The sequence below is a fragment of the Lepisosteus oculatus genome, chromosome 19 (assembly GCF_040954835.1).
Source record: "Lepisosteus oculatus isolate fLepOcu1 chromosome 19, fLepOcu1.hap2, whole genome shotgun sequence".
Classification (NCBI taxonomy): domain Eukaryota; kingdom Metazoa; phylum Chordata; class Actinopteri; order Semionotiformes; family Lepisosteidae; genus Lepisosteus; species Lepisosteus oculatus.
The window spans coordinates 9,727,071-9,742,961 of NC_090714.1; the positions used below are offsets into that span (position 1 = coordinate 9,727,071).

Consider the following 15,891-nt stretch of genomic DNA (forward strand, 5'->3'; position numbering starts at 1 on the left):
TCCAGCCTCCCACCCATTAGCTAGCCTATCAACTTCCAAAACTATAAATTGTTTGATTACAGTACCTATCATTTTCCTTCTTTATAATTTTTAAGTTTGTTAACTTCTGTTCTAACTTTATGTGAATTCATATATTGAGCACATATTGAGATTCACTGTAATGACGTGCTATATAAATTGAATTATTATTATTATTAACTAAGGTTCAACTTCTTTTCAAATAAATTTTATTTATCCTGTCACAGTTCAGAAAGTTGAAGGGCTTTGGTGCCGTATTTGCTAAATCAGTGGGTTATTTGGCCCAAAAAATAAGTTGTGGTTCAATTTCAAGTACAAAAAAATGGTGTTAATAACCATAATGTATTAACTTTCTAATACTATACGAAGACACATATCTACCCAGGAAAGATTTGAAAGGGGAAAACAGCTATTAAAAGACTATTAAAATATTTTTTAAGATGGAGAGGAATATGCCTTTATTTTTTCAATTATTTTGATATTTTTCATTATCCCAATCAGAAGATACATGTTATCTCTTGATGATGTCACAATAGAGAACTTATTCTGTTTTAATGGTTTTAATTATTTTAATGTTACTAAAATATATTAAGGACCCTATTTATTATTGTGGGAAGTTCTTTATCAAAAGAGCAAGAGACAGTCTTGTGTGGTTTCAGTCTTTATTGAGCCCAATAAGTGCAGCAATGAAACAAGGCTCAGTATGTTTGTTATTATTTCCTCTCTTAATACTTATAAGAGGTCATTAATTGTTGCAGTTGTTAAAGTCAGCTTTAACATACCTTTTGGTAAATGCTAAATGATCAGATCCCAATGATTACTCTAATACCTTCCAATATGGGGTTTAGCGGAAATGCTGAATATTTGCTATGTATATCCTGCTTCAAGCAAATATTCTTGCTACTGCAAAAATAGGAGCATTAACTAATCTCTGCAACTGTGCATGAAAATGTTATTTAGAAATCAGGTTTCAGGTGAGGACAAATATTCATTAATAGTGTACTAAAAAGCATAACCAATCAATTCAACATTCCATGATAGGGAATGGAATGGAGGGAATTTCTGAACTGAAATGAAAAGAGAAGGAATAAGTCATGAGCAGTTTGCATACACTGGTGTGATGTATTTTTTGGCTGGTGCACTACTTGCACATTAGCAAGAAGAGAGATACTCTTACATTTTGTGTAGTTTATGTAGGGGTTCCAATTCTCTGTAGGTATATGCAGCTGTGTGTGTGTGATCAGTGGCTCTTAGGGAACCAGGAACACCCATACCTCCAAAGAAAGCCTTCCTTATTTTAGACACAGGGAAATCAAATAGTTCCCCTGCCTCCTTTACAAAAGCTGCAGTAACATCATGTATTGTGTATGATACAGTTGACTGGCTCATGCCTGCATTATAGCTTTAGTGTGTTGTAAGGAGTTAGTGGTTTAAAATGTTAGAGCAGTACAGCAAAGACCTCTTGTACCACTGGCAAATAGTGTGCTCTCCTGTTATCTTCTTCCAAATCATCAGTTGGTAGATGTCAGTAATTGTTTGTTGCTGGGACAATAATTCTGCTTTCATTATGCATCAGAATTCATTTGTCTTTTCTATTCTGAAATACTGTATATGTGAACTTCTTCTCCACATCCTCCTCTCTGTATGACCAAGTATAAAAGTTTACCAAGTTTCTCTTATGTCTACTTTCTCTTTTAGATACTTTTCACTTTTTTCTTTGCCAGCTTTTTTTAGCTAATTAACTAGTTTCAGAGGTGATGTACTGTAGTTGGCCATATAATGTGCAAAAAAGTTAGATCTTTCTTTCACATATCAGTTACAACAAAAATTGTAACAGCCTGCTGATGCATTTTTAAGTTGTTACAGATGTATATAATTTAGGACCCTCCGAAGCTCAGTTCAGGTCCATGGATAACGCTAGCTTGTAGAGTGTGTGGCTGTGTGCTAAAACATGTTTACTAAATTAGATCAGGGGTCAAAGGAACAAGTAATAGGTTTATTCCATGCTGAAAAAAAGAAGAGAGAAAACACAACGTTTCCGCCGTGGAGCCTTCTTCAGGTGTGAGAGAGACAAGGCAGTAGGCAAAGGTAATGTAGCAGGAGAACAAAGGCTGGGAGAGAGGAGGAGCGAGAGGTGGGAGCAGGGAACAGAAAGAGAGGCCAATCAAGAAGTGTGAAGTCAGAATAGGTGTAGAGAGGTGTGAAATGAAACTTCCAATGAATTAAGAAAATTTAAAAGAAAAGTAGTCTATCGTTAAGAGCAGGGGGAATGTGTGATCCTAGCTGCAGGATAAGTTTGGTTTCGATAGTCTTTCTGATGTATGAGTTCGGAAAACCATCTTTGAGAACACAGACGGAGAGATTAGAGTGGTCGTGGCCGTCAGAGGTGAAATGAGAAACAATGGGCTTGGAGAGATCTTTAATTTTCACAGCCCTGACATGTTCTCTGAAGCGGTCTCCGAGTCTCCTTCCAATAAAGGAAGAAATCCTTGACCTCAAAAAGTAGCCATAGATCTGGCAAAGAGCTACATGAAGCGTATTCTTCAATAAATAGGCAAATACTAGCAGTTGTGACATTTTGTTCTTCATAATCTGCTTTTGTGCCATCTAAGAATATAAATACCATATACAGTGCTGTCCATACGTATTTGGACAGTGACAATATTTGGTTTGGCTCTGTACACCAGCACAAACTCGGACTCCTTCCGAGTTTCTCCAATGTAGATGGCTGGGCATTTACTGCAAGAGATACAGTAAATGAGGTTGCTGGAGGTACAAGATGCCCTCTGGGTGATGCAGAATTGTCCTGAGGGTTCTTGAATGAGTGTGGTGTTGGATGTATACTTGCAGGTGAAACAGCAAGCTCTGTTGCAAGGGAAAGTGCCTGGTGTGGATGGTTGCTGAGGGCAGTCAAGGGAGCTGTGAACAAGAAGGTTGCGCAGATTAGGTGCTCGGTCAGAATAGGTTCTCTACACCAGTGGTTCTCAAACTGTGGTATGCGTACCGGCAGTGGTATGTGGAGTGCCGCCAAGTGGTACGCCAAATGACCTTGGAACTGTGTCCTGTGCGCTGAAAAATCGGGACGGGTTTTCATATTTTGTATTTTAATACATGTCGAATACGCAGCTTACGTACTACGATACAGTGCTTGTAATACTTCAGTGGACACAAGAGATACTCTGTAATTCTATACCACTCTATAGGAATGCGTGCTACGGATGCAAATGACCAATTGTATTTAAAAAAAGCTACTGTATCTCCAGCAAATAGGGAGAAAGGAGAATGTGCGTGATTTTGGAACAATGCTAACGTTGTAAACACAGGAATGCATAAAAATACATGCTACGAACGCAGGTAATCTTGTGAGCACACGAAAGCATGATAACAGAAAAATATTTAAGAACTGTTCTAATTTGAGAAAAATACACCGAGCGTCTCTGTGTTTTGCTCCCATGCGCATGAAATAAAAATTTTAAATAAATACGGAAATAAAAATGGAAACGCGGAAAAATGCAAGCTTGCGGATTGCTAAAGCAGGTAAGCTACACTATTTTTGAAGAACCTTATTTACCGTTGGCAAAAGAGCTGACACGTATTATGTGTAGAAAAAAAGCTGCTAAACAGCTCGACCTGCTGCCCCCCTCCCCCTGAAAGACAGTCATTCATAGAATTATTGAAATGAAGGATTATATCAAAAGTACACTGATAGAGCGCGTTAAGATGAGCAGATGTTTTTCACTGCAATTAGATGAGTCTGTAGTCGATTTGGCCAATTTGCTCATTTACATTAGATACGAGTTTGAGGGTATGTCCCATGAAGACTTTCTGTTCTGTAAACCGCTACCAACAGGAACTACAGGAGAGCACATATTTCAGCTTCTGAATGAATTTATCGAAGAGAATGGCCTCGACTGGATAAAATGCGTCTGAGTTTGTACAGACGGTGCTAGAGCAATGACAAGCCAACATAACGGTGTAGTTGCACAAATTAGAGAGGTTGCTCCAGAAATTAATGTACGCATTACAACATCCACCACGAGACCTTTGCCGTCAAGAAAATGCCTGACGATTTAATATCTGTTAGACTCTGTTGTGAATTGTATCAAGGCTCGAAAAATTAATTCACATCTGCTTTGCTCAACTAAACAGGCTCACCCCTCTCACTGAAATGGTACTTTTTTATTAGTTGTTGTTAATGTTTTTTTTTTGTAAAACACTTTGAGAAGCCACCTTTAAAGGCGCTATATCAAATTAAGTTTATTATTATAATATTTATTATATGTATGTGTGAGCGTGTGCACGCGCGCTCATGTTGGTCATTGAGAATTTCTGGGGTTCCTATGAGAAGATGACTTGTAGGTGGTACTTGGATGCTTTGGTTGGATTAGGGGTGGTACTTGGTCCAAAAAGTTTGAGAACCACTGCTCTATACCTATTCTGACTTCACACCTCTTGATTGGCCTCTCTTTCTGTCCCCTGCTCCCGCCTCTCACTCCTCCTCCCTCCCAGCCTTTGTTCTCCCGCTACATTACCTTTGCCTATTGCCTTGTCTCTCTCACACCTGAGGAAGGCTCCACGGCCGAAACGTTGTGTTTTCTCTCTTCTTTTTTTCAGCATGGAATAAACCTATTACTTGTTCCTTTTCAGCCTACGCATGCTGACACAGCTGAAAAGGAACTAGATCAGGTGCCAATGTCTTTCATGATTCTGGTTCACTAACTAAAAGCAGGAGTGGTTTGTGATTATGTTTGGGCTTCTGAACTGCTAAATTTATTCTGTAAAACTAAATGGAGTATTTTTCTAAATGCAAAAAAATAGATGCAGTTAATTTCTTTGCTGTAGGAAGAAATAAAGAGTTAAAATGTCAAAATAATGTGACATTTGAGAGCTGCTGGCTGGTACTTCATTAGGATGATTGACATGGTAAATTGGGAACAGGGAACAGGTCAACAGGTGTCGGTATGGGTGCAGTAAATTTAGCTTCATCCACAACCTGTATGGGATTCTTATTCTTTCCTTCTGTTCTCAACAGGGAGGAGAAAATAACCTGCAATATGGAAATAACAACAGCCTGTCTATATGAAAAATAGAAAATGCCTATGAAAAATGCCCTAAGGTGACCCATAACTGTTAATGATTATATTAGCAGGCTACATACTGTACTGATTCTGTTGCTGTTAAGATACATTTTTTTTTCTGTGTACTCTGTGGCTTGTCGGCAAATAAGTGTAATTTGTGAAGCCTTTCTGTCTGTAGACCCTGTGACTTTGAAGAGTCTCCATAAGCACTGTTGGGGAAAGTGCAGAATACTTTTTTTTGTTTGTCTGGATTCCATTTGAGCAATCTATTTTATAATGAAGGTTGAGATGTCAATCAATGAGGTGAGGACATGCAGACAGAATACAAGATTAAGATAAGACCATAACGTAGAAGAAAGAAAAAAATGTAGGAGACAAACTTGAAGCAATGAGAACTTGAGACATTTTCCATTTTTAATGAGCCCCCCACACATCATTCATTATTCCTCTTTCTTCTGCTTTAGTAATGAAGTACTTTTGCAGTCTACCAACATCACGTTTTGCAAGTGAACAATACTCTCTTAAATAATTCTTGCATGCTTTTTTTCTGGATTTCAGACTCAGCTCTCAAGCTAGGGTTAAACATACATATGACTTGAGAGAATGAATATCCTTTAGAGAATTATTTTTTCTTTGACCTAAGGCAATTGCAGACAGCTTTGTGAAGGCCATAATGAATACACTTGTGGCATATTAACTGATAGTGGTCATACTGTAGCTGTAACAAAATATTGTAATCAATTTTTATTATTACTCAGTGGTTACAGAGACTAAATGATACCCAGGAAACTGGTACAGGTACATTTTTCCATACACAATTAAAATATGATTTAGTCTCATGTCTCTGGTTTTTGAGTAGGTTACAGAGCTTCAGAAACATACACACAGAGAGCTGAAATATTTTCCTTGCTGGTCCCTATGCTTTATAGATCCTAAAAAGAGATGAGAAAAGTTGTCATCTTAAATTATACTATTAATCCATTTATTAACACTAGGAGTTTAGATAAAAAGTATGGTTGTTAGTGTTCTAAAATATTAAGTTAAGATTTTTCATTAAAGATAAACCAGACAGTAATTGGAATGAAAATCTTTTCTACCTGTCAGCTAAACAAATGATACAGCAGCAAATCACTAGGAAAGGTTTAATTGTCAATACTGATGGACTAGGCTGAGGTCATGTATTCATTTGTGAATGTGCAGAGAACAGAGTAGTGTGCAATTCTTTTGAGCCACTGCCTTGCTTTATATCTGCACCAAAATGAAATTGCATGTGCAGATATGGATTTCAAAGAGTTCTGAAACACAATACAAAGTTATTATTCCATTCTACTGGCTTGTGCAGTATGAACACTCTGAAATAGCTTATGATCGGATAAAATAGCCATGTGCATAATAGGCAACCCGAATTGGCTTCAAAACAAGAATAGGATTCATGAATCATATTGTGCATTTCACAGACAAAGAGTGCAGCTGAGAAACAAAGCCTGTTTCACTGTAGATTACAGTCAGAAAAGCCATTCATCAGACTTGCATTCACTCTTGATGACAATAAATATGTTAACCAGAGGTTTATTTGCCCTCAGAGTTTCACAATGTAAGCTTTGAGGGGTGGGGATGGGGGGGGTCAAGCTAGATGAGCACAGTAATGCGTGGGGTTTTGGATTGCAGAAGATAGCTTCAGGATTATTGCAGTTCACTGTGTTTTAGTCCTCTGAAGTCAAATATATATTGACGTGCTGGCCCGCCTTAATTTAGTCTGGATAGCTGCTGGCTTGAACCTCCATCCCCCAGAGCACAAGCAGCTCAGTTGCAGAATGCCGCTTCACAGCAAAGAAGGCTTTGAGGAGTTGGTTTCTGCCACCCTGGTGGCCAGGAGCAACGAGCCAGCCGAATAAACAATGAGGAATAAATGAATACGAATCAGAAGCAAAAGAACTAAGCCTGAAATGAATACACAACCCCAGGACTATAACCCTGTACAGCTGTATTTACGTAGGTGTTTTCTAAATGAGAAGTGAGTGCATAACGCGCTATGTGAAAGTCCTCGGAGGGCAGGAGTCAAGACTGGAGTCTGGACGAACTAATGAAATAGCAGTTCTGCTCAGCTGGTAAAATAATAGCAACAAGATGCAAAAGCTACATACCAAGCGGGATATGCATGTATTAAGGTGGCATTTTATGCTGCTGCTGGGAGGTTGCTGGGCACTCGACTTTATTTAACATACTTGTCACCCTTTTCTACTGAAGGCTTTGAACCAGTCCCTGTATGTAAAGCTGAGAGCAAAGGTAAAACAACATCTTTAGGCCTGGAAGAGCTTACCTTGAAAGTGTTCTTTTACTATGTAAATAAGTCAATTATTGCAAACATTCTTTATTGCAATGCACTGAATTCCCTCGTTTAGCTTTCTCCTACTTTGTTCTTGTAGGTAATGACATAGCCAAGGCTGAACATGATGCACAGAGGCTACAGTTCACTTACTGTATAGATATAAGTTAATAATATCCTAGAAGGTTACAGTTTATTTTTAGATATACTGTATATACTATACAAAGTGTGTATGTGGGTGTATACTATAGACATTGAATATTAATTAGCTCTTTGTTCAGTCACAGTGCCCTAGAAGACAGAACTGTCATACAACTTATCGTTCAGTCTCTTTTTGGATAATGCCAAGGTTATTACTCATCTCTAAGATTCAGACCAAAGCACCCATAAATCAAGATTCAGAAAGGAATTAGGCCACACGTTACCTTCAATATACTTGGCATGCCACATTTACCCAGGTATTTCCATTTTTTTGTCCATTACTAGTAAGTTTATATAATAGCATCTACTTGGGGTCACGGACGCTCTTTAAAGAGTGTATCATGCATTAATCATGATTTTTGGAAGTCAAATTTGACTTTGTCAAAATGTTGTTCCATGGCATTTCTTCCCCTGTACCATTATTTTTTTCGAAAAGAAACCCCTGTAAATATTGTATTCATTCATTCATACTGTAAATGTTCATTAGTGTAAATATTGTAAACATTTTAGAATTTCAGAAAGAAGAAAACATAAAACCAGTAAATCTAAGGCCTGAAAACAGTAACCCGAATAGCTTAATAATTTACTATTGAGAAATATAAGGAGACAGGAAACCCTTTATAAAATGGTTTAAAAAGTACAGGGTCCAGGTAAAAGTGATTATAGGGAGAGATAGAAAAGAGTATTGCATTCGTTTAAATAATACTTTTCAGTACTAAAGCAGCAAAAGAAAATGTAAAGTGTCTCAGAGATAGTAAGAAACGTTTCAGATTATTATAAGGAAATGGGTGATGTATTAAATTACTGTTTCATTCAGGTTTTCACCAAGGAAGAAACTGACAATAGGCCTTAGGCCAAGGAAAGGCAAAATTCTGTCTGTTGTATTTTACATAGATCAGGAGTAGGTGATACAGGTACTGCAGGCATTTAAGATAATTCTCCAGGGCCTGATGACATTCTACCAATTTCATTTAAGTAAAAAAAAAAGATGTGAATCATAGACCATTAGCAAAACTCTTCCAGTCACTCAAGACAGAGTGTAATAGCCACTGAGTAGAAAATTGTAGCACCCATCCATAAAAAATGAGAAAATCATAGAACAAATCCCCCCCACACATAAAAGTGCCCTGTAAAAAATAAGACTGAGCAGTATCAGACTGATTGTATGGTGTTCAGGTGAAACAACAAACACAGAAAAAAAAACATTAGATCTCAGTTACCCCAAAATATTGCCAAATGGAAAAAGAAAAAAGGACAATGCAACACACACAAAAAAAGTAAAGTTAGAAATAGGCTAGGTCTTAATTACATACACAATTTAAATAATGCACAGAGAATTTAAACATTTTCTGTAAAATAATCTGCTCAAGTGATGATGATCTCCTCTTCCTCCTTTGCCAGTGATAACAGATGATCTTCCTATCTGATATACCTTTAACCGCTCTGGAGCACAACATGAAAGACTGGACACCGGCTTCCGTCAATGATATTACTTCTGCAAAGGCTAAAATAAACCTCCGCACAGTCAGTATTGCTTTTTTATATGATGATTTTTTGAATTGGCGATATGTAATAAAATGCCACAAAAAAAACGTAATATGCACCCTCCCCCCCACTAATTGTTGACACCCTCCTATCTAAGATTCTACCTAGGGAAATAGAAAATAATAGTTAAAAGAACTGAATGGATGAAGCTTCCGTGCAACATGGCTTTGACTTCCATATCCATATTATCAACACAGGCCAGGAAATCAAGATCCAGTGATGCTGGAAGGAGGCTCCCAGTGCAGTGCCAGCATCTTTTATCTGGTGTCAGACTGGCCAAACAGATCGGTCTCTGCCGCTGTGAGGCCTAGGTCAGAGTCGTTATCTAGCAAAAGTACCTAGTATGAGCAGGGAATATCCCAGTTTAGAACATTGGACCAACAAGAAGAAAGCTGTCTTTAGAAAGCTGTTTAATTACAAGTGTGACAGGGTTCCCTAAAGCACCCCAAACAACTTTGCATGATGAAGCCTGTGAGGGATCAATCAGTCTCTGTGGCTAGGATTTTTAAAGACTGAATTTTCTTTCCAAATTTTGTCCCAGGGAATTTCCACCAAGTGCAGCATTCAGGTCCCTTTTCCAGCCTTACCTGAAGCCTGCAATAAAATTTCTGTCTGGGTGTATAAGACAGAGGATGAGTGATTGCTTTTTCAAGAATCCAACAGGACAATCATGTTCACTTTCTTCTAGCAAGTCGCCAGTGCTGACATTATTTAATAATAAATTATCTTCCAACTTGACCACCTTGTGCTTCGAGTTACTAACTTTTTTGTATGAGTATACAGTGCCTGTTTTGTTCCTTTCTTCACCCAAATTATAGTCCAGTTACAAGCGTAATTGATGAGCAGTTGACATCTCAGTGTTTAAGACCTGCACAATGCATGAGTTCAATCCATTCTGCCATCTTTGTTTTTCAAACTGCATTTGTAATCTGTTAACTGTGCTAGCAGAGCAGACATTTTAGCCATTTCAGGAGAATTAAACCTTTTTAGTTTCCACTTTGTTGAGAAAGAAACAGAGAAGTCACATTTTTTGTACTTTCTACATTCTGTCCTCTTGAATGGGTTTTGAACATAAAGAGATAAAAAATATATGAGGTGTCAACAATCCATCTTCAATAAGTATTTTGTTCAATACAAGGCTGCTGTGAGACTGTGCCTAGTTTGATATACATAAGAACATAAAGTTTTCCAATGAGGGGAGGCCATTCCACTCTCCTCTTTGATTACCAGTTGCTATTTGATCGGAGATTCACATGCAGCATTTCTTGAAAGCAACCAGGGTATCAGCTCCAGCAAATCATGCATCAAAATTATCTCCTGTTCTTTTTTAAATCCATTTGCAAGAATTTTCCAAATGTGTCCTCTGGTTTGTGTCTGACTGTTTATTATGAGGAAGTCCACTGGATAGACCTTGTCAAAGCCTTTGAAGATTATGAATACTTGAATCGGTCCCCTATCTATATCTTTTTAAATTTAATTTGCTGCCTATGTACTGTTCACTAATCCTCCTATTTCTGTATTCCTTGGCTAAATGACTAGTTTAGTGACTTTACCTAAATTTAGATCATGATATACAGTAAATTAGGAAAAACAGCGATCCCATTATGACATCACCCCAGTTTGAGCACTCGCCTCTTATCTTCACTCTCTATTTTTATCCATTAACTAATTCTCAGTTGAAACACACACATTTGTACCATGGCCTACCTCCTGTAAATTGAGAATTAATATTTTATTATGTAGTTTATTTAAAATCTTCTGCAAATCTTAATACACCATATTGTATAATCTGTGTATACATTTCATAGTTGTTTCTTGTTCAAAGACCTAACAAGTTAGTAAAGTAACCACTTCTTAATTCCTGTTGACTATCCTAGAAACTTACTGTTTCCATCTACAGTGGTTACTTATCTATCCGGTAATTGTTTATCACAATGTCATATGTAAAAGTAGTCAGACCTATTCGTCTACAATTACTTGGTTTACGTCTGTCACCTCAATGGCTTCTAGATAACATCTCTTATTTCATGAATACAATTGGTAAATTACCATTGGGCCTTATATTAACTTGTTTTATTCTTTTAATCTTGAGTATGTCCAGTACCCCAAACCCTTCCACCTATTCTATGTTAAAACTATTTAATACATAGCTTTGTCCCTTTTGCTGCCTGGGGCATGGTGACTTCTTTAGCAAACCGAGTAAAATACTAATTTAAGACGTCAGACATTTCTCTTGTCTAGAGGTTTCCCATTATTGTCTCTGATACAGTTTACCTCACCGTTTACAATTATTTCTTGCTTTTAAACTACTTAATTAACCTTTTATTATTTAAGCACCCATTGCAATATTCAATTTTTGACCTAGTTTTGCAAGTCATTGTACTCCTTTTCTTTAACTGGCTCCTTTATTTTTTTCTTTCTCTTAAGCTCTTATTTCTTCAGTCTGCCCTCCTGAAATTGTAAAGTTCAACCTGTATAGTTTCAAAATATACTTCAAAGCACAATGTATTATGATCACAGTTCTATAATGGTTATATCGCCTGTTTGCCTAACCCTGATTGGATTGTTTGTAAAGACGAGATCAATACTAGCATTTCCTCTTGTAGGTGGTCCAACAAATTGAGTAAGAAGGGAGTCATTACCATCAACCATTTCAGTTTCTGCTGCAGACATTCCCCTAGGTTTTTCCCAGTTTATGTGGGAAAGGTTTAACTGTTCCGAAAAAATCACTTCTCCTTTTCACACTTAAATTTAAATTTCATAATACATTTGAATTAAAACTAACCTCTACATTTGGAGGACTACAGCTTATTCCAAATACCTTTAGAGTGTTTTTATTAGTCTGACTTGCAGGTTCTCTTGTTCCTTAAGGTTTAGTTCCTTTTCCATTTTTCCTGTCTCTCCTGAAAAGATTGAATTCATTAATGTTGCATTTATCTATATTGTTTTGCTTAGCCATATTAGTAATTCCAATGCTTCTATTCCAATAAAACTTTTTTTTAATTTTCTTTTACTTTGCACCCTATATAACTTCCTTTTGGATTTTCATTGGCTTACCCCCCTTCCATTTTAGTTTAAATGTTTCTAGATTTCTTTCTGGATCTTTGTATCTAGATTGGTGTCCATCTCACATAGGCGTACAATCTTTTACATGGTTTGACTGCTGAATGACAGAAAAAAATTACTTGTGCCAACCTCTTGTGTAATGAAAACGGAGGTTTTCTGTTTTATTTAGTCAACTGGGTTAAAAGTAGTCATTGGTTATGGAAAAAACATTATACAGTATTTTGTGTCATGTTTTCATCCTTACTAAGTAGAAACTAAGTATAATTTAAGCCTAAAAGTGGCAGGATATCCACAAACTGGATAAAAACAACAATATTTGTAGAAGGAACAAGTAAAGGTTTACTCCATGCTGAAATGAGAAGAAAAACAACAACATTTTGACTGTGCAGCCTTCTTCGGGTGTGTCAGAGACGAAATCCTGTGTTTCTTTTCTTCTCTTTTCAGCATGGAATAAACCTTTACTTGTTCCTTTGCAGCCTATGCATGCTGACACAGCTACCTACTTGAACAATATGTGTATATTATATACATCAAAGTAAACAGCATCTGACTGTTTTATCTATCAAAATGCAAAGGTATAAATCCATCCTGAATTTTCCATGGCCTTGGAAGAGCCTGGTTAAAGATTAAAATGGTTGAAATAGTTAAAGAGACTGAAGGCTAAAAACTGTGTTGTGTTGGGCTTGCTACATTATGTGTTCCATGGTTTGAATAAGTGGATTTGAATTAGAATGGATCACATATACATTACATTTATTACAGAGGTTTATCGCTAATACAGTAGTTTAAACGTGACCAAACTGGATTTAGTAGATAAGAGTACCAGTGTTTTTAAGAATGTTGAAGTGCAACTCTTGTCCTATCTTGTTGCAAGTAAAATTTATATGGGTTCCTTTGGAAGAATAATGATTGCTACCATTTTAGTGCCATGTCGACTGATTATCTTAATTCTGATTTTACTCCTACTTTTCTTATTTTTTAATTGTAGATTCTAAGGCTTTTGGTGATTTTCTTTTCAGAGTAATCTGCTACTGTTTTGTTGTTACCTGTTAGTTTTTATTTTACAGTATTCTGTGGAAGTGGAACTGAGAGGTTCCAAATTCCTGGAGCGCTAAATGTTTCATGACTTAAGTGTTACTGTTTCATCTGCAATCTGGCAGCTTTGTAGTCACTCATCGGACTGTTTGGGCAGCGCAGTGAGTGGAAACTGCATAAATCAGTGTTTTCCACTTGAGATGAATTAATGTAATTACGCACTGTTTAAATTAAGTCTGTGAAACACATTCAGGTAAATAAATTAAAATCACAGATAAGTGATGGTTCAGATTCTGCTGTTGCCCAACTTTTATTGTTTCCAACCTTCATGTAAAACAGATCCAGCAGACCACATAACATTGACTCACCATATTCAGATTATTAATTTAAATTTGTATTCTTCTGCATATCATGGGACTTTCTCCTAGCAAGTGTACTGTATGGAGATGCAAGAAGAGAGGATGGAAAATGTTTTGCCTGTTTGACAATGAAAAGGCAGTCTTTACAATAACTAGTACAAACAGATGTCGTTTTCCTTTTCTTCACAATTTACAAATATTCTGGTTAAGCAGTAGAAATTTATATTAAAGGGCCTTAGGGGCCTTTCTCATGTGATTATAGTCCACAAAATATGCATTACACTTAGAAATGCAGCATGTGTTAGATGTTTTTTCTTAGAATTTTATTTCCAGCCATGCGTACTGTCTGACTGGAGACCAAGCTCTTAAGATTAAGGTCACGGTGAAGTACATATTTGTTAATAAGGATGGATGAAATTAAATACAAATATAAATGTAAACCTAATGTTTTAAATAAAGTCATAGCATCTGCTGTTGTTTCTTTTTTCTTCCTCTCATGCCACTGGACAGTAAGCAAGAAGAATCGAGGATCTCTTGGTAAGATACTTTTAAAATACAATAGGGGGTTTAAAACTCCAAAAAGTTGCTAATGTACTTTTCTGTCTAAGTGACCTGTGCAAATATTTGAATACTTGAATTTGCCCTTCTTCAATTCAAGTAATATATTATCATTAACTATTTTAGCTCCCTCTTCTGGTTGAAACAGTTCTGTTTGTTTTTTTTACCTTGTGCTTCATTGGCTGCTTTCAAAAATAGAGCCCTTTCTATATACTGTACAGTGTTGCCATTGTCTCACCTGTCTGATATTCCAAATGCCCATGTGTTTTCCACGCCAGTCAAACCATATTAAGTCTTCATTTGAATGTGAGTAGTTATTAACACATGTTGTCTAGGTTGATTGCACTGATACTGGGACTAGACAGTATTGTTAAGCTTTGTGGTGGAAACACTTGAAACTGAATAACATTAACAGTTCTTTGATTCACAGTGTTTTATGCAAAGTAGTGTTCGACATTGTTAGTGCATTTGTAGATTTCAATGCAACTAATGCTGTGTTTATATTTACAGTCAGTTATTAATATATTGTTTAAGGTGTATAGAAGTAATGATCTTGTACAGCAGTTATGCAGTACATATACAGAGGTAGTTAAGTACGGAATTACAACTTAAACACTACCGAAAACCATAAAGATTAGTGCTTCATTATTACATATGTAATGTTCTTTTAGTAAGTACTATTCAGCAAGTAGATACTGCAGACCATTAAAAATAGTGGAAAATTAGTAATCCATATATTAGGATGCTTTCTGTCTCTGAAAGTCTATCCAGATGACGGCCTGAATTCTCAGTGGAACAGATATGCCCAGAGTTGGATATATAGGTTTGTATCTAACTGCAAAGATATAAAACAAAAACTCTTCCCATACCTTTTGTGTTTAGAATATAAAAATGTCTTCTTACTGTCCATTTCAGCCAGATATAGAATGAGGGCTTAGATGTAGACCTATTTCAACTGAAATCAATATTCTTGAAGATCTTAGTTTTCATGATTGACTGGGAAAGAGAGGCTTATATTCACATCGGATCTCATTGTGATGCTGAATCGAACCTGTTGGAATCATTTTTTAAATCTGACAAGGAAGACCTCAAGAGATCAACTCATTAATAGCACTGTGGAACTGTGGCCTCCCATTGTAAATACAGTGAAACATTCTGCCATCAGATTTAACACAGGGTAGTTCTTAACTTAAATTAATTGACATGTTAGATTGAGCAGGACTCACAGATGATGGTACACAATGTTAGACGTAATGAATTTGTTGCCGGAAATAAAAAAGCCATGTCTTTCAGAGATTGCAGGAAAAAGAGGAATTGCAAGAAATATGTTTTTTAGTAATGTATTCTGAACCTTATTCATGGCTTTTTTGTGACATTCTGGCAAAGGAGATGAAACTGCCTAGGCTAAAGGATGCTTCATGACATTACCTGTCAACACAGAAGACTAATGAGTTGAGTCAAACAGATCCCTTGTGGATAGGATCAAATTATTGGTTTCTCTGCTCCCCCTTTAAGAAAGACAGGAAAAAAGCCCCCCCCCCCCCCCCTTACAGAAAACTAGCTATTGAATTCAAGGCCATTAATAGAAGGTAGAAAAATTCAGCCTGTCACTTTTGTTTGGAGCACTTCTTATTTTCTTTGGGGACTTTCTTTTTAACAATCAGACAACTTCTAATTATTCTTCGCACCTTAGATACCCCTGTCT

At 36.6% G+C, this 15,891-nt stretch overlaps 1 protein-coding gene across 3 annotated transcripts in view; it reads left to right on the forward strand.

Moving 5' to 3' along the window:
* Positions 1-15,891, forward strand: part of sdk1a (sidekick cell adhesion molecule 1a) — a 464,366-nt gene that overhangs the window by 308,596 nt on the left and 139,879 nt on the right. For 2 of the 3 annotated variants that reach the window (XM_015360500.2, XM_015360501.2), the window contains exon 7: positions 14,139-14,165. The exons of the other annotated variant lie outside the window; for it this stretch is intronic. In XM_015360500.2, the coding sequence (XP_015215986.2) occupies positions 14,139-14,165 (27 nt within the window). The remainder of the gene's footprint in view (positions 1-14,138; positions 14,166-15,891) is intronic. 3 annotated transcript variants of the gene reach the window in all.